This window comes from Neoarius graeffei, chromosome 6 (genome assembly GCF_027579695.1).
Source record: "Neoarius graeffei isolate fNeoGra1 chromosome 6, fNeoGra1.pri, whole genome shotgun sequence".
In the NCBI taxonomy this organism is placed as follows: Eukaryota; Metazoa; Chordata; class Actinopteri; order Siluriformes; family Ariidae; genus Neoarius; species Neoarius graeffei.
This window is the reverse complement of record NC_083574.1, coordinates 46,178,235-46,203,094: the sequence shown is the minus strand read 5'-3', so window position 1 is coordinate 46,203,094 and position 24,860 is coordinate 46,178,235. Positions and strand designations below refer to the sequence as shown.

The following is a 24,860-nucleotide window of genomic DNA, read 5'->3' as shown; positions in this document are numbered from 1 at the left end:
AAACCTGGAAAAGAAAAATTCAGCATCACTTGTCCTGCTGTCATTAGTAGTGTACACTGTTATTATGTCAGTGTCTGTCATTGGGTCCTTAAACTAGCTCTGCTGTCACTCCCTATGTCAATAATGTGCTATCTGACAGCTGTTATAAAAAGCTCAAATGTTCTTTTGGTCTCTCTCTCTCTCTCTCTCGCTCTCTCTCTCTCGCTCGCTCTCTGCCAAAGAGTATAAGGTATAAGTGTATTGTAGGTAGGAGGATGCTATATTCAGGTACTGGCTGCTGTGCTAGATAACTCATCATCTGCAATGCAAATCCATGCCTCAGTTTGATAACTCCACTCACTCTGCAGAGAAATGACATGTCAGAAATAACTAATGACACATCTCAATATAGGACCAAGCAGTGGAGTGGCAGAATTGACAAGGACAGGACGTTCACTCACAATGGAGCCGGAATTATGATGACTCCGGAAAACCGAGAGAGTGTTCTGTTCTCAAGAGCTCTTCTCTCCACATTGGTGTGCTCTTATAGCTCATCTTATGAGTGATAGGATATGGTGGACATTTTTGTTTCTGCGTCCTGTGAACATAGCCGAGCATCATTTAATACATCTTTTCCAGGCTTGAGCTATTTTTAATCAGACATTTCCTCTATGGAGTGAAAATAAGAGTCTCATTTCATTCCTGTCATTATTATCAGATTATTTGCTGTTGATGTCTTAAAATGGATTATTTGAGGGTGTTTTTTTTTTTTGAACAAAGCACCATCTCATCTCATCTTGTTATCTCTAGCCGCTTTATCCTGTTCTACAGGGTCGCAGGCAAGCTGGAGCCTATCCCAGCTGACTATGGGCAAAAGGCGGGGTACACCCTGGACAAGTCGCCAGGTCATCACAGGGCAACAAAGCACCAATGGCGGTTTTAAAAAAAAGGAAAAGAAAATCACTGAATGAAGAAAAGAAGCGAGGCTGGGGCTGATTTCTTTCTAGCACAGACTGTAAATTCATGCAGCCTATCAGTGACAGTCATGTTAGATGAACACACAGAGTAACACACTTCTTCGATTTCATCTTCTTCAGGGTTGATATTTTCAGCCCATGTCACATCCGTAACATATCATCTGCTGTGATTTGACAAGGCGCACATGGAATACAGTCACAGGTGCAATGAATGTGAACAAGGTGGATTATTTAGTCTATCATCCTTTTAACCCCAAAACAGTTTTGGAGAAGAAACGAAAAGCAAACAGACTAAGCACACATTGTACAGTGAACATACAGAGCACAAAAAGAGAGACGACCAATCTGTAAGTTTAGGGTTTTGTTTTATATTGTTTGAACAAAAGTGTTGAAACGTTGTTGTGTTTGGTATTCAGAGAAAACACAGCATGAATCCAGCCGGTCATTACGGACTTGAAGCATTTGAAAAAACATTAATGCAGCAGCCGATCTTTCTTTAAGTGTATAATACGTTGCCCCATTTGTATTATGCCATCAATGCGACCTCATGATCAAATGATAGAACTTTCATTGTCGAGCTGTTGATCGATATTACATCTTCTCCTTCCCATCTAATATCAGAGCCAGCTGTGACGAGTGGGACGTGTTAAAGCCTGTGACCTACAAGCTCCTGTTTGCAGCAAGAAAAATAGCACACACATGCTGTCTTTTAAAAGGAATCATTTTGATTCTTTGTAATGAAACAACTCATGTGAGCATACTGTTAAGCAGTGCTGAAGGTTAAGTGCTAACATGTACGGACCTACAAAATGAGATGAATGTGACCTTTACGTGCTGCAGCCACATATCAGAAAAAAAAAATGCTTACATTCATTATGTTCATGTGGAAGTTAACAATAAATATATTCCAGTTTTTCTTTTAATAAAAAGTAGCCATTTGTGGAACCATAAGAAGAATAAAGAAGTGCGTGGTACAGCCAAAGACACTTCTAATCTCCACACTTCTTCAGTATCAGTTATTAATGAGACCTCTGAGTCTCTCCAAGAGCAGCGAAGAGCTGAAGCCCAACTGATCGTGCCACTGTAATTTATGAACAGGAAGCATTAAAGATTCATGACTATCTTTTCTCTGGGATGTCAGCTAGTGTCAGGAGGCACGATACATCAGCTAGAGAAGGAGGGCATAGCATAGCGGAAATGAATGTCTGAAGCTTGTAGTCCTGAGATGGGAACAGGAGTGCATGCTGATCTGTCCTTGAAGATGTGGGAGGGGAGGAGATGTGAGAGGGTTCATTACTCAATTACTCCAGCGAGGTTGTCCATGCTTCCAATAGAGAGAGAGAGAGAGAGAGAGAGATGCGTTTTTAAAGTTCCATTGCTCTTGCTTTTACATTAGCTCATTTCTCGAACAGAAATGTTTCATCTCCACTATAGTAGACATCACTCTCTTCCTTTCACCCTTTATCCAGCTGATGAAAATAACATAAACTCCCATTATGGGAGAGATATTGCTTAATTTTCCAAGGATGTAAGGATGGAATTGCAGCCAAGGTGAATTGCATTCCAGGATTGATGCTGTGCCATTCGAGCATGTCATTTAGCCCAGGCCAACTAAGGGACACAGAATGCCTCTCAGCCAATCACAGAGCACTACTCAGCTATGATTAAATGTAGGATTTGTATAGATGTAATAACCAAGTCGTGTGAAACAAGGAGGAACCATTCTGCAATGCAGCAGTCAAGAGGCCCCGGGGCTTTTTATGTGGCATTTGAAATGTACATGTTACTCTCGAGGATGGCCCATTAGGAGGGCAGGGGCTAGTTTGTTCTGGCCGGATGCATTATGTCTTGTTTCCGTGTCATTTTGGGCATTGGACCTGCCCTTTGTTCCTCATCTGCTGAGCAACATTGGGGTGACAGCGTGTTGGGGTGACAGCGTGGGGCTCTGTAAACAAATCGCTTCACTTCTCCCCCTCCTCCAGCTCTACGCTTTCTGTCATCCTGACAGCCGCTGGGCTCTGGCAGCCTGGCATACTGCTGCAGCCAGGCGCAGTCTAACAGCAAGGACAAAAGCCACCCAGCTACCAATGCAAATGAAAGCAGCTCAGCTCCAGAGATACTGTTGTTTTCCCTTTCTGCGCTCAAATAATGTTATTTTTTTCCCAGTGACAATAAATGGGCTGTCATAGTTTTTCTCTTTTTTTTTGCCTCCTCAGCATGGATCTGCTGCTTTCGTGAGCAGCAGGGGTATGAGTACGCAAGAGCAAGAGAGACATGCTGAAAGAACAGAACCCCAAAGCCAGAAGATATTTATAAAGATCTACTCTTTTTTGGCAGGGAAGATGAAACAATAAAACGGAACAGAAATGATCAGTAAGGCGCAGGATAGTTTTTCCTGTCATGCTACTTTAGTCTCACACTCTGTTTGTACCAGCAAATTACTGTTTGTACCAGCAACTTACTCAACTGAATTTCTATCCTGTTTTCTCCTGACTGCACCCTGACACTTCTCTGCTGTTTCGTATAATAAGTGCCAGCACATGCTGGGAGCTGTGTGAGGTTTGTTCTGAATTGCTACATAAAAGTGAGCTTGGGAAACACCTGCCAAAAGCAAATGTGCCTGCATGAAGAGACACAATTAGAGGGAGATCATTACTTTGATTTTTGGAAAATTGTATGTTTAATGATATTGTGTGTGTTTACTCTGCGTATGCTTTTATAGTTTATGTTGTTTGCTGTGTAATTTATAACAGGACTGTGCTACTTTGGGCTTTGGTATTCCGTCAAGCGATGGGATATATTAGGCAGCAAGTGAACAGTCAGCTCTCAAAGTTAATGTGTTGGAAGAAGGAAAAATGGGCAAGTGTAAGGATCTAAGTGACTTTGACAAGGGCCAAATTGTGATGGCTAGAGGAGTGTGGTAGTACCTACCAAAATTGGTCCAAGGAAGGACAAACTTTTGTGGTTACCAGAGGACCAGCCCCCCACTGTAACCCTAGCTATGTAATAGGCGAAAGGCCGAGGGCTACAGAAACGGAGATCGGCGCCGCCTAATGCGCCGTATGGTGCGGGAAGGACTTTAGACTTTAGAAGGACAACCGATGAACTGTCAGTAGGGTCATGGGCATCCACGGCTCATGAATGCATGTGGGGAGTGAAGGCTAGTGTGTCTGGTCTGATCCCACAGAAGAGCTACTGTGCACTATGAGAGAAAAGTGTCAGAACACACAGTGCACCACAGCATGCAATGGATGGGGCTGCGTAACCATAGACTGGTCATGCTGACCCCTGTCCACTGTGAAAAGCACATCAGAACTGGATCAGGGAGCAGTGAAAGAAGGTGGCCTGGTCTGATGAATTAATTCTGTTTTCTTTTACATCACATGGGTAGCTGGGTGCATGTGTGTCACTTACCTGGGGAAGAGTTGGCACCAAGATGCACTGTGGGAAGAAGGCAAGCTAGCAGAGTCAGTGTGATGCTCTGAACAATGTTCTGCTAGGAAACCTTAGGTCCTGGTATTCATGTGCTTCTTACTTTGATTCATATCACCTACCTAAACATTGTTACAGACCAAACACAACCCTTCATGGCAGCGGTATTCCCTAAAGGCAGTGGCCTCTTTCAGCAGGATAATGTGTCCTGCCACACTGCAAAAATTGTTCAGGAATGGTTTGAGGAGCAAGACAAAGAGTTCAAGGTTTTGACTTGGTCTTGTTGTTTGACTCCAATCCATGGAGGCCCCATTTCACAACTTACAAGACTTAAAGGGTCGACTGCTAACATTTTAATGCTAGATACTACAGCACACCTTCAGAGGTCTTGTGGAGCCCTTGCCTCCATGTGTCAGAGTTATTTTGGTGGCCCAGGAGGGACCTACACAATATTAGACAGGTGGTTTTACAACCAGGTTCAGACAGATGAAATGTAACTTCAAATCATATAAAAGGTATAGCTAAATATCGATTGGAATGATGCCTTGCTTGAAGATTTGGCACACAGGGAGTGTTTTTAAGAACTGAAGGAACATCTTTGCTGAGAGTGATGAATGGCTCATCAATTTCATTTTGCACAGTGCAATTTTAGTTGATTTTCTGCTAGCAATGTCCCCTACTTTTGGAGAGACCAATATCATCACCATGCACACTTAAGTCTTTTCTATGGTTTATAGCTATGGGCACATTTCAATGAAAAACTGGAAACTTTTTATTTACAAATTATTACACATGCCTTACATTGATATCACTTTTCAAATACAACCACTGAATATACAATAATGAGGGATTTTCACTCCATCACAGGTTTTCCAAATGTAATTAGGGTGTAACTGGTGGCATGGATGTGTAGTGGTTAGCACTGTCACCTCACAGCAAGAAGGTTCTGGTTTCGAGCCCAATGGCTGACAGAGAGTTTCTGTGTGGAGTTTGCTTGTTCTCCCTGTCTCTGCGTGGGTTTCCTCCAGGTGTTCCGGTTTCCCCCACAGTCTAAAGACATGCAGGTTAGGCTAATTGATGGCTCTAAATTGACCGTAGGTGTGAATGTGAGTGTGAATGGTTGTTTGTCTCTATGTGTCAGCCCTGTGATGACCTGGCAACTTGTCCAGGGTGTACCCCGCCTCTCACCCATGGTCAGCTGGGATAGGCTCCAGCTTGCCTGCGACCCTGCACAGGATAAGCAGTTATGAATAATAGATGGATGGGATTAGGGTGTCACTGAGTATACACACAACCATTAAATCACCATGGGAAGCCATGGTCTAAAGGTTAGAGAAGCAGCTTTGGGATCAAAAAGTTGCTGGTTCGATTCCCTGATCCAGTAGGAATGGCTAAAGTGCCCTTGAACAAGGCACCTAACCCCCAACCTAACCTCTGGGTGCTACAGCTGCTCTGGGTATGTGTTCAGAAAAGGTTTGGAGATAAACACAAGTACAGATACACTGTGATTTATTTACAGCTACGATCAAACACATCCAGAACGTGGTTCAAGAATATGGTTAGTAATTAGTTCACTCTCACAGGTACGTTGCAACCTGTGTTTGAGTGCACAGTGCTCAAATATCTTAAATCATCTCTATCCCTGATTACAATCACGGGTGCTGCAATCTGTGCTGTCCATACCCACAGGGTATGGTGCACTCTGAGAAATGCAGTCCGGTACCACACAATCCAGTGCCAACGTGATGAGCAGAGCAAGTATGCACTTGTGATATGTGGCAGTTTATAGTGTGTCCTGGCATTTTATACACACAGTATTAGAAATGGTTCTACAAACATTTTGATAAATGAGACCCCTAAATGCTAAATACTACAGCAAAGTCAGAGCTTGCTGAATTGAAAGGCAAATTGATTTATTAGTCCTCTATATACACTCTAATCATTCACTCAAATCATTAACCACCTGTCAGGTAACTGTCATTAACCAGGCTATCAATTCATTCTAATATATACATAGATGGGTGATGAATTAAAGGAGAAACCAGTGGCTCTGTTCTGCTGTGGCATTTTGCAGGTATGTTCACTTGTCCCCTTGGAGGAACAATCACTGTAAATCAATACAAAGGTATTCTGACTGATCAGCTTTGTCTTATGATGACACATTTCTATCCCGATGGGAATGGTCTCTTCCAGGATGACTCCGCCCCCATTCCACAGGGCATGAGGACTCGCTAGGTTTAATGAGGATGAAAATGATGGAAATCACAAGTTATGGCCAAGATGGTCACCAGATCTCAATCCAATTGAGCATTTATAGACAGCACTCTGTAGATTATCAGCAAACACCAACTGGGGATATATTTTTTTGTAAAAAAAATGATGTTCATTGCTCCAGTACAGTTCCAGAGTAGAATTGGTGCCAGGGCACTCAAAGTTGTTCTGGAGGCTTGTGGTGGTTGAACACCATACCAATATGATTTATGATGTTTTGTTTGTTTGTTTTTTAACTTATCACCATGTCTGTATTTAGTATAGTATTATGGGATTTACTTGTCAGGTCAGAGTCCAAGAGGACTTTGCTACTGGTAACAAGTAACTCAATACCATCTGCCACATGGATGGGTAGTCTGAGTCTAAACTGGTTCCCCCACTAGTGTATACTGGTGAGGAGGGTGGCATGTCACCCAGCAGGACTTAAAACAAGACCTCTCAAAGAGCAGATGAGCTTCTCGAGAGCCAACGACCAACATGTAATGCTGGTCTCAGCTGGTAGCCATGCAGTCAAAGGGCTCTTTTCTTATCAGAGAATATGAAGTCCAACCAATTGCATTCCTACTGGTGAGCATTCACATACTCAGTCTCTAGGACCCAATGACCAAGCTGATAGGAAGGAGAGAGTGTTGGTGGGCCAGCACAATCCACTCTTGCTTTACTGTGTGCAGGCTGTTTTGTGGCCAACAAATCCTTGTGATAGGTATCCCAAAGTTTGTGGGTCAGCAATGGGATTGTTGAGCCATCAGAGGGCTCATGACTGCAAAGAAGACAGTTAATGTAGAACTTGGATCTGTCACGCAAGACAGCCAAACCAATTTATGTAATTTGGCATGGGAGATTTTGTACACACATTTTAGGCAGCACCATCATCACAATCATTTAAAAAATAATAATAATAATAAAAACAATCAAAAGAAGAATCTTTTGGAAGAATGGAGTACCCTGCCCCTATGCCAAGGTATAGTTAAGCTGTTGGATAAGACACTTGTTTTCTTATTTGTTTAATATCCACTTGTAACTAGTATTATCACCTGGGCTGCCAATTCTCATGCAATGAGCGTGAGACACACACATTTGACTGTCTTCACATGCTCACACGCCATACCTCCGATTTCTCACGCTAGAAAAAAATCTAGTTTATCTATCTGATCTCGGCTACCCATTGCGTCGCGCCAACCACTTGCGATCAATCAATTACACCTTACGCACAGCTAAACAGGCAGCGAGGTGTTCCCTTCTGTACACACTCCCCTATGGTAGGTGGCGCATCTAATGATGCTGCACTCGCCGGAAGTTGGATAATTGCCTACCGTCAATTTAGAGGAAGAGGAGGGAGTAGAAGGTGTCCGAGTTGAAGACGGGTGTCTCAGACAGGTTTGTACATATGCACGCCAATGTGTGGCGTTACTGGCATAATTATGAACTTATATAAAGTTTCTGAATCGTTTTAGCCTATAAGTGTTGTGAGAATATTTAATGCCATATCGAGAGCTGTGTACTAGGCATGATAAATCATTATAGGCCTACTGCCGTGCCACAGCCTCTATCTTCCCCAACAAGCAGCACGGGAGAGCACCTCCTTAGCACACGGTTATTAACGCGCATTTTTAGTTTGTTTACTGTATGTTATCATACTTTATGACTTTATTTGAAGCCATACTGGGAATGTTGTAAAATAAAGCAAGGAAGAGATAATATTACAAATGCAAGAAGAGCCATTAGCCACCATAGCTATTGTTTATTTACAGGGTATTTATTTTTAATTATTTATGATGTATGTAATTTCTCAGTTAAAGTAAATAAAGCATGGTCACCTGTAATATCAAAGAACTTGAACTTGTGAAAAATTAAAAAAAAAAAAGACAGAGAACAATATACTGAGACAGGGTTTCAAAGAGGGCAAGACAGGTAGAGAATATTTGTCAGGTAACAGGCCCTGATGAATGCTCTATTACTAATAAGAAACATAGATAAGAAATAAATTAATAAATATATTAATATAGCTTATTTAAGTATGACCAAAATTTTTAAGCCCAACTTTGTGTGCACATTCCCACCTTTGGCCAAGGTTCAGCTTTTTGTGTTTCAATACTGTTCAAACTTAATCATTTTAATGTTTCTTGTAGCACATGCACATTTTGCTTGCTGTTTAACCCTCATCCTACCATGCTATTTTACACCTTAATCTTACCATGTGGGGTCCGTTTGGACCCCAATACTTTTCTTTAAAATTAAAGCTTATAAAGACAAAATCACCAGATAAGTTTTGTTCAGAACATCTTGTATTAATAACAGCGATACACTAAAGGGCCCAAGGCATAAAGAACACACTTAACCTTCATCCTACCAGCCAATTTTACATACACAAACTACCAGGCGGGGTCCGTATGGACCCCAGGAGGGAATACCTTGAAATCAATGCAGTAAGAACCGATTCAATGCAGCAAACAGACATAACTTTATTGAAGAACAAAATCCACTATGGCTGAATATCAATGATGTATTATAAATGCAATAACATTGCAATAATATTGCAATAACTAGCATACATGTAGCAAATTATAGCGCCACAAAAAAAATTGGCATTATATACATGATTTTTGCAGCTAATGCAGCTGTAAAACATTCTGGATTACAACTTAGGTCTTTTCTTACAGAATTTAAAACAAAAAAGTAATTGTAAAATAATTTAGGGCTTTTGTTTTGCAGCCTGTGCTTATTGCAGCAGTGGGGTCCACACGGACCCCAAGAAGGAATGCCTTGGTAGTTTCATTATGGAACATAAAAGAAATAAAAGAAGTTAACTTTCAGTGTGCTATTCAATTATAAAATGAAAGACAGATAAACTTTACTCTGGGGTCCGGTTGGACCCCAGTAACAAATTAATTATACCTTCACAATGCAAAAAGCTGATCTTCCGGTGCTTTAGTGTTTTAATTAAGACATAAATTCCAACAAATTCATAAAACGGTGAGGCAGTATGTCACATATTTTTAAAATGGCAAACAAACATATAGGTGCGGGGTCCAGATGGACCCCACTTGGTAGGATGAAGGTTAAGCATTTTATTTGTTCTTTTGCTGTTGATATTTTTCCCCATGCCAATCTTCTGCTGAACCCAGTGGTGGGGAAAGCCCTGAAATGCATAATGAATAGTCAGTGAGGGACAATCTTATTTTTGCAATAGTTATTAAAAAGCATAACATTTAGTTTCAATTAAGAAGGTGTTTAGGCTTAGCTGATGAAATATTTTCAAACATGAACTTGCCTTTAAATCTGAAACACAGGTCTATAGGGCTACAGGAACATTGGCAGTCATCTGTAGTTTTCTAGTGTGGGGGCTTTTAAGCTAAAACTTGGTGCTTTTGTTGGCCACAAGCTGAAGGCCTGGCAAGTCAGGGTGTGTAAGAATGTAGGTATGGCATAGCAGGCCACTCCAAAAATCCACCAGAATGCAGGAACATCTACTAAATCCAAAATCTCAAAACCCCCCCCCCCCCCCCCCATTGTCCATCTCCAGCTGGACGACCCACAAACAAAACACCAGAATGCAGGGGGACAAGTGATTATCAAACTGAATACAAAATTCCCACTTACTGCGTGGTGTGCGGAAAAATTTTGCCGTCGACCCCCCCCCCCCCCCCCCCCCAAAAAAAAATCTCACTCCAAGGAATTTTGAAAAGTTGGCAGCCCTGTTATCACAGTTTTAAATTTGATTCAAGTCGACTTTAATGATGCATTTTATGACATGCTGAAAGATAGTTGTCGAACATCTTGAGAATTAAATGATCGACTGCTTCATAACAGACTGTACATGGTTTGAAGAGTCTCTAAAGCATTAGTTGCTGACCTACCCTTTAAATCTATGTAAACTTGATTCATCAGAGTGAGTTGAATGTTGACTGTTGCTCCACTGATGTGAGCTCATTCAGAAATCTAGGCTAACTCTCAGGACGCCTGTGTGATCCAGCCATTCCCTAAATGGATCGGCCTTTTGAGGAATGCAGAGATGGAAATAGATTCACCAGAAACAAAGGACAAACACACACTTACACTTATGTATGTGGTGATGATGATGTTTGCTAATCTATTATCACTTCACTCTCAAACTTCTTCTCATCAGCAGGGTGCAATCAGGATTTCCTGTTTGTTTGTTCTCACTGAAACTGGTATGTTTCTGTATGCATTCATCGAAGGATGCACTGTGGTTCTGGGCTCTTGCTACAATATTTCATTGGTTTGCCTCCTTTTTTTTTGTATGGGTATACAAGCTATTTCTATTCTCTGATCTGGAAACATCACTCATGCATCACTGTTGGTCTTTTTTCTGCTGTAGGATGTTGGCAGTTATTATTTGGGCATATGTTTGAGTGACTGAGCTGCCTAGGGCAGAACAAACTCATATGGGTCACTGCATCTGTGCTAATGCATTCGGTTTCAGCGTGGCATTGATGGTGTGAGTGACAAATATAATTTGCACTGATGGCCTGAAGGATTCTAATTGCATGAAATGGCAAAGAAGGAAAGGAGAGACCTGAACAGGGTGAGGAAGAGAGGACAGCTTCAAGATGCTGCCAGGAGAGAAGCTGATTACCCGAGTTATTGAATTTAGATGCAAATAAATGACATTAGGCATGTACAGTTGTGCATTCCTAAAAAAAAAATGCACACCCCCACAGACTCGGTGCTGTATTCCCTGTATACAAGGCATCTTCCATTCACTGTTCTAAGCAAGGCCTTTTTGATATAATTATTGGTTTTGTGCTCTGAAATAGAGTATTCCACCAAGAGGATATGAAACGAGCTCTGTGACATTTGAAATATTTGCATATTGGAGCACAGAGGCCTCTTCAGACGGCAGTGGTGTTCCTCTTCACACACTTCCCCATTCTTCACCAGATTTTGCTCTCTTCTCTCCTTTATTTGCCAGTCCATTCCATAGTTTCCCACTTGGTGTGCTGGGAAAGAAAGCTTAAACAAACACTTGGTCCATTAGGAAACTGACAGAACAATGGACCGTCACAGCACATCATTCGTTTTGTTTGAGTTTCTGTGAATGGGAGGCACCTTTTAATTGCACGCTCAGTCAAACCAAGTGTGACTGGTGAAGTAGGAGGACTTACTTTAATGACCACTTTTAATGACCCAGATGAGCTCATTGATCAAAAAATAAATCAATAAGTGAATGATTCGCTGTACTCTGGCTACTGTTCTGTAACAGCCGCAGCAGATTCCTGACGGTTATAATTGGTTTATTTGAAAAAGGAAAGGGTATACACTGGCTAATTAAAAGGCTTTAGGGTAAATACGATTTTCAAAGGATGAATAGGGAGAGTGGAGTTAATGTCTAAACAGTTCATACATCTCCTGGAGATGCTGCACTCCTCCAGTCGCTGCCACTTTAGTTAGTTTGTGTGTGGGTATGCATTTCTCTTTATGTATGTAGGTTTAATATTTGAGCTACAAATTAGCAGCATGCATCATATATTCATTAATGGTGTTGTACTTAGAGTGGAAATTATATAAATTGCTCGTAGAAACAAAGAGTCAAAGGCAATCTTAAGCTTTAAAGCAAAACAAGGAGCTGCTTATGAAAGCAGATTGTATCTTGAACATTCTTTGTCTTTATTTTGGTGCACAGGAGATTCTGGGTGCCGGAAAGATGACGCCATACAGGTCGAAGAGATCCCTGCTGGTGCCGCCCATGTTTGTGCCTGAGAACCAGCGTGCACCATTTCCCAGGTCCATTGGAAAGGTGAGACTGTGAACACACCTACAGGATGAGTCTTGAAGACTGTACTCTATATAACGCTATAGTACACTTCTATATACAGTATAATTTGGAATGTTGTGATGTTAGATTAAAAAAATGTAACCTAGATTGATTGATTGAAATTGCATTGTTGCAGCAGCAAATTCACATAAAAACATAATTTACACAAAACAGACAATGAGGTAGGTTAAAAAAAGGATTTACAAATATATATATATATATATATATATATATATATATATATATATATATATATATAAGCTACTTATACTACTACATAAGAAATAGACAAAAATAGTAGAAAATAAATAATAATAGGGCTACAATTATTGACACCTTAACGATCTTTTGGCCATTGCAAAAGTACAAAAGACTTTCAGTACATAAATTGTGCATGAATAATTACTCAAACTTCCAATGGAAAAAAATGAGTTGATTCCTGATTACTTAGCATATCAAATCACATGACTCCGTTCCACAATTATCAATACCTTTGTCCACAGTTATCGACACCATTCCACAATTATCAACATCCAGATGATTATTTATTTTAAAAAATAATCGGTATGTGGCATTAAGTTAACAAAACAGTTTTTATTTAAAATTTGTTTTACATAGACTTATATTTAGTACAAAATATCTTTTATATAAATATATGGATGTCGGTGCTTACGCAAATGAGGAAGGAATTCTAATGTTTGTAAACAAATGAACTGATAATGTTTAACTTGTGTCAGAAAATCTTTTTGTTCCACTTTCTACCCACTTTCTAAGCATTTTTGTAGATCGCATTTTGTGAATCATTCATTGTTGTTTGTATTAATTTCTAGTTTTGTAGTTTACCAATAAATGTCCACAGGCAATTGACATTGTAACCACAGTGAAATCCAGGTCAAAGGTCATGTCATTCCTCGAAGCAAAATATAAAATGTCTATTGATATTGTAATATGTGGTAGATATTTACAACAAACTGCAAAAAATATTTTCTGAATGGAAAAGAAAAATCTGAATATTTCAAGCATGCACTGTTTTATATGCTAGGAATTTAATTCTGGTCTAATTCTGTTTATTACAACAGGATTCCAAATACTCTATAAACATTCCATTCTGTTATGAATCAGAATATTTTATATATATATATATATATATATATATATATATATATATATATATATATATATATATACTGTGTGTGTATATATATATATATATATATATATATATATATATATATATATATATATATATATATGATAGGCGGCACGGTGGTGTAGTGGTTAGCGCTGTTGCCTCACAGCAAGAAGGTCCGGGTTCGAGCCCCGGGGCTGGCGAGGGTCTTTCTGTGCGGAGTTTGCATGTTCTCCCCGTGTCCGCGTGGGTTTCCTCCGGGTGCTCCGGTTTCCCCCACAGTCCAAAGACATGCAGGTTAGGTTAACTGGTGACTCTAAATTGAGCGTAGGTGTGAATGTGAGTGTGAATGGTTGTCTGTGTCTATGTGTCAGCCCTGTGACGACCTGGCGACTTGTCCAGGGTGTACCCCGCCTTTCGCCCGTAGTCAGCTGGGATAGGCTCCAGCTTGCCTGCGACCCTGTAGAACAGGATAAAGCGGCTAGAGATAATGAGATGAGATGATGATATATATATATATATATATATATATATATATATATATATATAAAATCTCACAGCACTTAAAAAAAATAAATGTACTTTATCTACTTCAACAATGTTACACAAAGATCGAGCCATAACAGTTGTAAATGTCACTTAATTCCACAGGGTGTCGAGAATGGTGGACACCGGTGAAAGTGATCACTATTATCGACACCTCACATGACTTCTCAATCACGCATTTAGATACAAAATGGCGACTGTTGAATGAAAGAGTAAGAAACAAAGTAGGTTTCGACAAGGAGATCATGAAATATCAGTGAATTTGATAAGTAAAAACATGTCCATGATCTTTCCACCATTCTTACCTGCGATGATAACGTCCAGGTTTTCCTCAAATTGCTGACTGTGCTAAAAAAATTCCATCTCAGGTAACGAGCTGTGTCATCAGACGACAAGATCAAAGAAGAGGGGGGTATTCCGGTCGATTAATTAACCAATAATAACTGCTGTAACTGAAACTCACCTTTGTAAAATTGTTTTTTATTGGTAAATCTGAAAAGGTGTCGATAATTATGGACTGTCGATAATTGTAGCTCTTGCTCTAGAATAAAATAAAAAATGTGCAATTAAAAAGTTGAAACGTGCAAATGAAAGGTACAATGTGCAATGCCACTCAGAGAATATTTTATACCACAGCACTATTGAATTTTCAAATCTGAAGGTATTAAAGGAGAACTGAAGGCAAATTTTTTATTATTAAAATTCTATTTTTCATTTTATTAAATATAGGAATGCATTTTTGATAGCTATTTTGTCACTGCTATAGCAAGTTATGAGTGTTTATGCTATGTAATATATCAGTCCATATGTCAAAGCAATGGCTGTAAACGAGATTTGTTGAGACCTGTGCGAGACATTGTAGGACGGAAGTAAAACGTACAGCGGAAATCAAAGTGACCGACATCTGCCAACGTTGTCAAAAGACGCGCACGCCCTCTTTTGAATGCTGATGTAATCAAGCTGGAAGTTTTGTTTTGTTTTGATAGCAATCAGGAAAGTTTGAAAAAAGTAGGCAGTGGTCGTCATTTAAACTCGTTTTTGTGCAATATTTCATTTGGGAAACAGTTTTCAAAATGACGGCACTGACACCTGGCTGACACTTCACGTTTTGAAGTCTCGCACAAGTCTCGTGAAGATCATGCAGATAAGCGACGCCTGCCGTGGACCAAGCAAACTAAATTCAACATGGCCAATGACCAAATAGGCCAATAAGTATAATATTTAATTGCAATTAGTTGCCAATACGAGTCACGATATAAGGTTATTAAAACTGAAAATGTAACTGAATAACATGTTAATTAAGAAATAAAGCAAGTTTAAAAATGACTTCAGTTCCCCTTTAACTTATTTTCTGTAAGATCAGCTCAGAGAGTACTGCTGGCTGTGATGAGAGACTGACATTAATGTGTTTTAAAAATCCTATTTACCGATGAAAAATGTCAAAACATCAATATGGTGAAGTTTTCTGTAAGAAGAAAGTTTTTTTTTAATGGAAGGAGTCTCCAATGTCAGTGCTTTTTGCCATGGGAAACTGTACACCTTTAAAACCAACGTTTTGTTCAGTAAATTGTTGGCAAATTGCTGTGGTATAAGTAGAACATCTAAAACATGCCAGAACATGCTGTTGTAGGAACATTCTACATCACATCAGGCCACATTACACCACCACATCATGGATTCAAAGTCAAAATCAAAGTCCCTCCTGCTCCAGGACCTGGTCTTCCCAGGCAGTCTCCTGTCCCAGTACTAACCAGGCCCTTAAAGTGCATATCACGAGTAAATTCAGGAGCAAGATCAATGTAATTCTCCTATTTTATATTAAACTTTGGTCAAATATCTGTAACATTCTGCATTCTCTGCAATTTTTTTACCTTGCACAATACCAGAAAAATTCAGTTGAAATCAAGCCATTTGAGGCGAATTGGTCCGCCTCTGAGCAAACTTGCCATTTGGATTTCCCAGGAAACATTGATTTTTGTGACATCACATACAGGACGCCTCCCTCTGAATCCTACGTCAGCGCTGGTTTATTTATGAGAAAACGACCTGGTGGTTTTCTGCAAATTTCTTCAACATTATCACTTAATTATTAAAATGGTTAACAGATGTATCATAGGAGGGTGTAGCAACACCAGTCTTGATGGGATTAGTACTCATCGTTTCCCAAAAGACCGGACAATGAGAGAGAAATGGGAGCGCTTGGTCTACACAGGCTGTGCACTGAAACCCTGCAAAGCTCTCGCAGCCTGCTGGCGCTTCCGCAGGTAACATCACGAATCTGGCTCCAGACTCCCTTGGGATTTTTCCAGACGCGTTTTGTTATTTTATTTTTTTCTGCTGTAGACAGATGGCCTTGTGCAAAATTACCCTTCTGGATGAGTGTGTAAAGGGACATACTTTCATATAAAAAAAACACAAAATTGGTCCAGAATATGTACTTTATGGTGCATCGGGCGGCACCAATCTCTGCTTCTATACCCTCGGCCTGTCACCTAATATACACCTAGGGTTACAGTGGGGGGCTAGTCCTCTGGTAACCGCGAGAGTTTGACTCCCCACTCACATCTGTATTGCAGCGTGCCTTGCCAGATGGCAGCAGGTACCATTTTCATGATGGTCTTTGGTACCGTCATGGATTAGTTTCCTATAACAAAACACCCTGCCATGTTTTATTCCTTATTTAATGAATCAAACATTTGAAAGAATTTCCAAGAAATCATGGATCATTTAAAAGGTCATGTATTTATTGTGACATTTGTTATGCAGAGATGTTTCCTGTCCTTGTCTATCATACGTCTTTAAGAGTTTTCTACTCGGCCTGATAATAATCAGAGTTTAACAGGAGAGTAGGCAGCTCAAATGACACTCAGATATTTCAAACCCCAGGCCTCAATGATTCTCATCAAACCAGAGGGTACTCTTGTACTCTGGTCACCTCTGAAGAGAAAAAAAAAAGAGAGAGAGAGAAAGAAATAGGCCTCATTTGATTCCCATTGAGTATTTCTCCACTTTTGCAGCTGCCCTTGTTGGTCATTGTTATAGCTATTAGAGAGAATAAGGGGAGAAAGAAACGAGATCCAATCTGAAAGCTTCAGAATGACTGTTTCTCGCAGGGACGCCATCTAAAAACGGGGCTGTGCTTTACCCCATTTATTGCATTAGAGATTCCGCTGCAGGTCTTTAGTCATTAATGAGACCATTTCTAGAAATTATCAGCTGTCGTCATTAGCTCCTTCAGAGGGTTTCTGGGTCTAAGCTGGAGGATGACCTGTTTTTTTTTTTCTTTTTTCCCAGACAGATTCTATGAAGTCTACAATACTGACACCAGATTAAAAACCTGGATATTTTTTTTCCACTTAAAATCGAAAATAAATAAGAGGTTTTGGACTTTTGAAATATTTATAAGATAGAAAGTTCAGGATCTTTCCAGAACTAGTTCCACGTCCCAAATTGGTGATATTGATCTCATCTCATCTCATTATCTGTAGCCGCTTTATCCTTCTACAGGGTCGCAGGCAAGCTGGAGCCTATCCCAGCTGACTACGGGCGAAAGGCGGGGTACACCCTGGACAAGTCGCCAGGTCATCGCAGGGCTGACACATAGACACAGACAACCATTCACACTCACACCTACGGTCAATTTAGAGTCACCAGTTAGCCTAACCTGCATGTCTTTGGACTGTGGGGGAAACCGGAGCACCCGGAGGAAACCCACGCGGACACGTGGAGAACATGCAAACTCCACACAGAAAGGCCCTCGCCGGCCCCGGGGCTCGAACCCGGACCTTCTTGCTGTGAGGCGACAGCACTAACCACTACACCACCGTGCCGCCTGGTGATATTGATCATGTCAGATTTTCCTCATGTCCAGTCCCTTCTGTTGATATGTTCAGATGACACTCTGACGGATTTGATCTAAAATGGATCGTAAGGTTTTGCACAAACCTGTGGAGTCCATGCCAGCTTGAGTGCACATAGCAGACATACCAAATATGAAGAATATCTGAAATCGATATAAATATTTCAAATATTCTACTTTTCACTCAAGTTGTTATCAGTGATATAATTTATAATGAAACTCACTGGAAGAATAAATTAGAAAAGAATGCAAAATCGAGGCATTTTCACCAATAGTTTCAGACTTTTGGATCACACTGTATGTCTGTATCTTTACATACATGTTTGTTTGTGTGTGTGTGTGTGTGTGTGTGTGTGTGTGTGTGTGTGTGTGTGTGTGTGTGTGTGAGAGAGAGAGAGAGAGAGAGAGAGAGAGACAAAGAAGCAATGTATACTCTGTGTGTGTATGTGTGCATTCGCTGTGTGACAAGATTCTCCCACTCATGTGTAGCCTTTGAGTCCAGAAGGATTAAAAAAAAGCAACAAATAGCATACATATGATAATGGTACACTGAAGAGAAAAGGTTCTGCTGTATTTCTGCCAGATTGTGTGTGTGTGTGTGTGTGTGTGCCTGCCCTCGGGTGGTATGAGCCTCTTTTGAGGGTACATAGAGAATGCACTTGGAGTGTATTCAAAAAGCTTTTTCTGAAGCCGTCTACAAGAATAGCATTAGAGAGATGCTTACATAAAAGTGATCCTAACCTTTACACAATACCTGATGGTCCCTTAAAAAGGTTATAATATAATATAATATAATATAATATAATATAATATAATATAATATAATATAATATAATATAATATAATATGGCGGCATGGTGGTGTAGTGGTTAGCGCTGTCGCCTCACAGCAAGAAGGTCCGGGTTCGAGCCCCGTGGCCGGCGAGGCCCTTTCTGTGCGGAGTTTGCATGTTCTCCCCATGTCCGCGTGGGTTTCCTCCGGGTGCTCCGGTTTCCCCCACAGTCCAAAGACATGCAGGTTAGGTTAACTGGTGACTCTAAATTGACCGTAGGTGTGAATGTGAGTGTGAATGGTTGTCTGTGTCTATGTGTCAGCCCTGTGATGACCTGGCGACTTGTCCAGGGTGTACCCCACCTTTCGCCCGTAGTCAGCTGGGATAGGCTCCAGCTTGCCTGCGACCCTGTAGAACAGGATAAAGCGGCTCCAGATAATGAGATGAGATAATATAATATAATATAGACAAAAGCATCGTTTTTTGTTAAGTGTATAGGTATATACTGTAAGTGTGTGTGTGTGTGTGTGTGTGTGTGTGTGTGTGTGTGTAATAGTGCTCTAGGGAAGGTAGGCAACCTCACAACTCTTCCCTTTGTAAAGTGTACTATCTGCCTGTCAGATGAGAGAGGGGTCGAAGGTGCTGGGTTTTTTCACTTCTGAAGTAATTTTCCAGACAGTGTCCCCAGCATCCAGCAAGGACAAAACCCATCATATTCTGTCATAAAGCAGCAGGAGGCCTCCAACCAACCTCTCTTCTTCTAGTGTATGGATCCATCCAAAGATAAAAGAGATGAACAAAAATAAACAAAAAAATGTATAAATCAAATATTCTCCTGTAGCAAATAAGCAAATGACACTCACAGCTATATAATTAGCTATGCAGCTACTTTTGTAGCTAACATACCCAGAGATTCACCACCAAATCCACCTGAGTAAAATACAGTGGCACAGTTAATGAGAATAAATAATTTACCAAGTAGTTCGCTGTAATATGAATATGATAATATTGTGGGTTGTTTTTTTTAACATCATTCATTTTCAAGAAGCACTTTATCGTGATCAGTGTTGCGGTCTCACCTGGATGGGATGTTAGTCCATCACAAGGCAACACACACAGAGTCTCGCCCCAGGGAACTTTAGGATTGCCAATTCACCTCCCAGAACATTTTTGGAAGGTGGCATGAAACCAGATAAGCTGGATGAAAAGCATGTGCACATTGGGAAACTGGAACTGAACATGAATCAAGCTGGATATGAAAAGATTTATTCATAAATTGTTTGTAGGAGCATTTATTCAAAAAAATTTGGTGTTCATGAAACTCCTGTAATTTCGGAAAAACTTTCGTATCCTATTCATACTGCTGTGTGTGTGTGTAAATGTGCTATATCTATAAGAAGACTAACGACTTGAGCAACTTCATATCATATTTTGCATTGATCACTGTAGTTTTATATGTAGACTTTACTTTCAAGGTCAAATTCCACGTTCAATAGAACAGAGACTTAGAATTCCATCAAGAAAAACAGTCATTTTGTGAAAAACAGTAATTAAAAAAATTTAAATTAAGAACTCAAGCTAACACAAACATAAATTAAGAAAAAAAACTAGTCATTTAATTATGACAAAAGAATTGCTGCTATATAAATGGATGATGAGTTGAGCTGCCTGCACAAACAGTACCAGTCAAAAGTTTGTACACACCATCGAATTAATTGTTTATTTTTTATTTGTATTAATTAAGACACTTCATGTCTTAAAGTAATGATGGATGTCATTTCTCTTTACTTAGTTGAGCGGTTCTTGACATAATATGGATTACTAGAGTTGTGGAACAGAGCTATTTACTGTATTTTTATTATTTACTATTTACTTTTTAATCTCAAACACATTAAGAAAGCAAGAAATTGCACTAATTACCTTTTGACGAGGCACCTGTTTATTGAAAAGCATTCCAGGTGACTACCTCATGAAGCTGGTTAAGAGAATGCCAATAGTGTGCAGGATTACTTCTCATCTCATCTCATCTCATCTCATCTCATCTCATTATCTCTAGCCACTTTATCCTGTTCTACAGGGTCGCAGGCAAGCTGGAGCCTATCCCAGCTGACTACGGGCGAAAGGCGGGGTACACCCTGGACAAGTCGCCAGGTCATCACAGGGCTGACACATAGACACAGACAACCATTCACACTCACATTCACACCTACGGTCAATTTAGAGTCACCAGTTAACCTAACCTGCATGTCTTTGGACTGTGGGGGAAACCAGAGCACCCGGAGGAAACCCACGCGGACACGGGGAGAACATGCAAACTCCGCACAGAAGATGCAAACTCCGCCCTCGCCGGCCATGGGGCTCGAACCCGGACCATCTTGCTGTGAGGCGACAGCGCTAACCACTACACCACCGTGCCGCCCTGCAAGATTACTTGAAGAATCTAAAAGATGAAATATATTTTTTAACACTTTTTTGTGGACCCCATAATTCCCTGTATGTTCCATATGTGTTATTTTATAGTTTTGATATCTTCAGTATTGTTCTACAATGTAGAAATTAGTCAAAATACAGAAAAATCCTATGAATGAATAGGGGCCTCCAAACTTTTGACTGATATTGTAGCTGTAAACACATATCTCAACTCATGGAATACTACGAAGGAAAGGATGTTTAAAGACCAGTATGGTTTTATCAGAGGATGAAATCTGGCTTATAAATCAGTTCCATTTGCCAGAGCATCTTCTTTTAAGACTGCAAAACTTCCAGCACATCAGCCAAGACATTTGAAACTATTTAAAAATAGCAGTTTCCCTGTGTTCAGTGTGCATGATCACCTAGGTACAATGTAGATTTTTTTCTTCCTCCGTTATTAATCGCAGACCGTTTTCTTTTCACCTCATTTAATTTACATCTAATTTGCCTTTTCTGTAATTTGTCTCCATATTTGTAACCTTCTCAGGTACTTTTATACTGTTAAGTATATTTAACGGTTATTCCACAAATTTGAGTCGTACATGAGCTGGTAGCTGACAAGGCGTGTTGAGCCAAATTAGCTATCACCCATGGAAGAAGAGATTGAGTGGAATAAATGTTTTGTTCTATCCACATTCACTGGACATGAGCAATCGCGTGCTCTAATTGGCGACTCTACTACTAGGCTATCAGATCATATACCATGAGTAGAGAAAACCAAAATGGCGGAGCGTGTTGCTGAACCAATTAAGGACGAAATTAAAAACTCTTGACAACAAAACCCCAGAAATGATCAAGTATTTCAAAGACACAGAAAGAGCTAAAAGAATCTAGTTTTTTTTCTTTTTTTCTCCCCAGTCTTTCCTGTTTCACACTCCAACCCAGTCGGTGGCAGTAATGCACCTTTAAATTGGTTTGCCAAACCCAAAACAAAAAAAAACAAAAAAAATTCTCATTCTCATCTCTAGCCGCTTTATCCTTCTACAGGGTCGCAGGCAAGCTGGAGCCTATCCCAGCTGACTACGGGCGAAAGGCGGGGTACACCCTGGACAAGTCGCCAGGTCATCACAGGGCTGACACAGAGACACAGACAACCATTCACACTCACATTCACACCTACGGTCAATTTAGAGTCACCAGTTAACCTAACCTGCATGTCTTTGGACTGTGGGGGAAACCGGAGCACCCGGAGGAAACCCACGCGGACATGGGGAGAACATGCAAACTCCACACAGAAAGGCCCTCGCCGGCCACGGGGCTCGAACCCGGACCTTCTTGCTGTGAGGCGACAGCGCTAACCACTACACCACCGTGCCACCCCACCAAAAAACCAAAAAAGAAGAAGAAACCTTTATTTGTCACATGCACACTTCAAGCACAGTGAAATTCATCCTCTGCATTTAACCCATCTGAAGCAGTGAACACACGTACACACACCCAGAGCAGTGGGCAGCCACACCAGAGCGCCCGGGGAGCAGTCAGGGGTCAGATACGGTACCTTGCTCAAGGGCACCTCAGCCCAAGGCCGCCTCACGTCAACCTAACTGCATGTCTTTGGATTGTGGGGGAAACCAGAGCACCCGGAGGAAACCCATGCAGACATGGGGAGAACATGCAAACTCCACACAGAAAGGCCCTCGCCGGCCGATGGGCTCGAACCCAGAACCTTCTTGCTGTGAGGCAACCTTGCTAACCACTACACCACCGTGCCAAAGAGGAAGAAGAAAACCCAAACAAATGCAAAAAAACAACAAAATATGGAAGAAAAGTATCTGATTGTGATAACTTTTTTAAATTTATTTTTCAAGAATTATTATAAAAGCATTTTTCACAAATTGCTACTGTCATTTCGCTGGTTTGTTGATAGCGGAGCTTTCGAGTGGGCCGAAGGCTCCATACTTAAGAAAATATGGTAACCCATCGAGTTGATTTTTCATGGACACACAGGGATCCCAGCCGTGTATGTCCATCCGTCCGTGCCCCTCGCGATTCTGATTGGCTGTTTGATTTTGGCAGGAACTAGAAGCGCAAGCGCGCCTACATAACTTATTTTTGTCTACAGATTATTTCATATTTATCGGGTTTTTCCACCGAGAACAACTCAAACAGCGCAACAAAATAATCATTTTTATAAACTTTAATACAAACTTGAAAAAGATGTCAGAACAAGTTAACCAAGGAGAGAAAGATGAAGTTGAAACCCAGAAGAGAAAGAGAGTTTTGACAGAGGAAGAAAAGAAAAGAAGACGTGAAAGAGCGAGAGAAGGGCGAAGAAATCTTTCACAAGAAAAGCAACAAGCTGAAAGAGAAAGAAAACTTGCAAAAAACTGAATTAATAGAAATGATGAGTTGTAGGAATTTAATTCTAAATAGTGATGTTGATTTTGAAATCACTGCAAAATCGTTTGGGATCTGAAAAGTTGACCTGAATCCAGTGAGTGTTTTCATGAATCGTGTATCTTTTGTTTTCAAAAAGTTTTGCTATAAATCCCTAAAGCACACTGTAGTTTATAGTAATAAAAATAATAATATACATGTGAGTTTGGAGAAATTTATCTTCTTGTGATAAAATTGAAAATTGAAACACATTTAAAGTACATCATCTGTTGCATGTTTGTTTTCATTTGATTGGAAGCTCCGCTATTAGGTAGTACCTAATTTTATATTATTCTAAGCGGAAAAGATTTTCTTCGATGTTTTGGATAAAGTTTTTATTTATTGAATTTGCAAAAAAAACCACAACATGCTCTGTTTCTCAAAATCCAGTGAATGTGGATAGAATAAAACAGTTATTCCACTCAATCTCGTCGTACATGGCTAAAAGCCGACTCAACACTGCGTGCTTCGTTGGCTATCAGCTCATGTACGGCTTGATTTCGTCGAATAACTGTTATATATATATATATATATATATATATATATATATATATATATATATATATATATATATATATATGTATGTGTGTGTGTGTGCGTGTGAGATCTACTTGCGATTTCAGCTGTGTGAGTCTGCATCAAATGCACATGTGCCTGGGAATTTAGGGGTACTTAGAAGTCATTTATACAGTGGTGCTTGAAAGTTTGTGAATCCTTTAGAATTTTCTATATTTCTACATAAATATGACCTAAAACATCAGATTTTCACACAAGTCCTAAAAGTAGATAAAGAGAACCCAGTTAAACAGATGAGACAAAAATATTATACTTGGTCATTTATTTATTGAGGAAAATCATCCAATATTACATATCTGTGAGTGGCAAAAGTATGTGAACCTCTAGGATTAGCAGTTAATTTGAAGGTGAAATTAGAGTCAGGTGTTTTCAATCATCAATGGGATGACAATCAGGTGTGAGTGGGCACCCTGTTTTATTTAAAGAACAGGGATCTATCAAAGTCTCATCTTCACAACACGTTTGTGGAAATGTATCATGACACGAACAAAGGAGATTTCTGAGGACCTCAGAAAAAGCATTGTTGATGCTCATCAGGTTAAAGCCACTGCTCTCCAAAAAGAACATTGCTGCTCATCTGCAGTTTGCTAAGATCATGTGGACAAGCCAGAAGGCTATTGGAAAAATCTTTTGTGGACGGATGAGACCAAAATAGAACTTTTTGGTTTAAATGAGAAGCGTTATGTTTGGAGAAA

General features: G+C 40.2%; 1 protein-coding gene across 1 annotated transcript in view; it reads left to right on the top strand.

Moving 5' to 3' along the window:
- Positions 1-24,860, top strand: part of cdh13 (cadherin 13, H-cadherin (heart)) — a 925,252-nt gene that overhangs the window by 351,070 nt on the left and 549,322 nt on the right. The window contains exon 4 of the mRNA XM_060923723.1: positions 12,304-12,417. Within this exon, the coding sequence (XP_060779706.1) occupies positions 12,304-12,417 (114 nt within the window). The remainder of the gene's footprint in view (positions 1-12,303; positions 12,418-24,860) is intronic.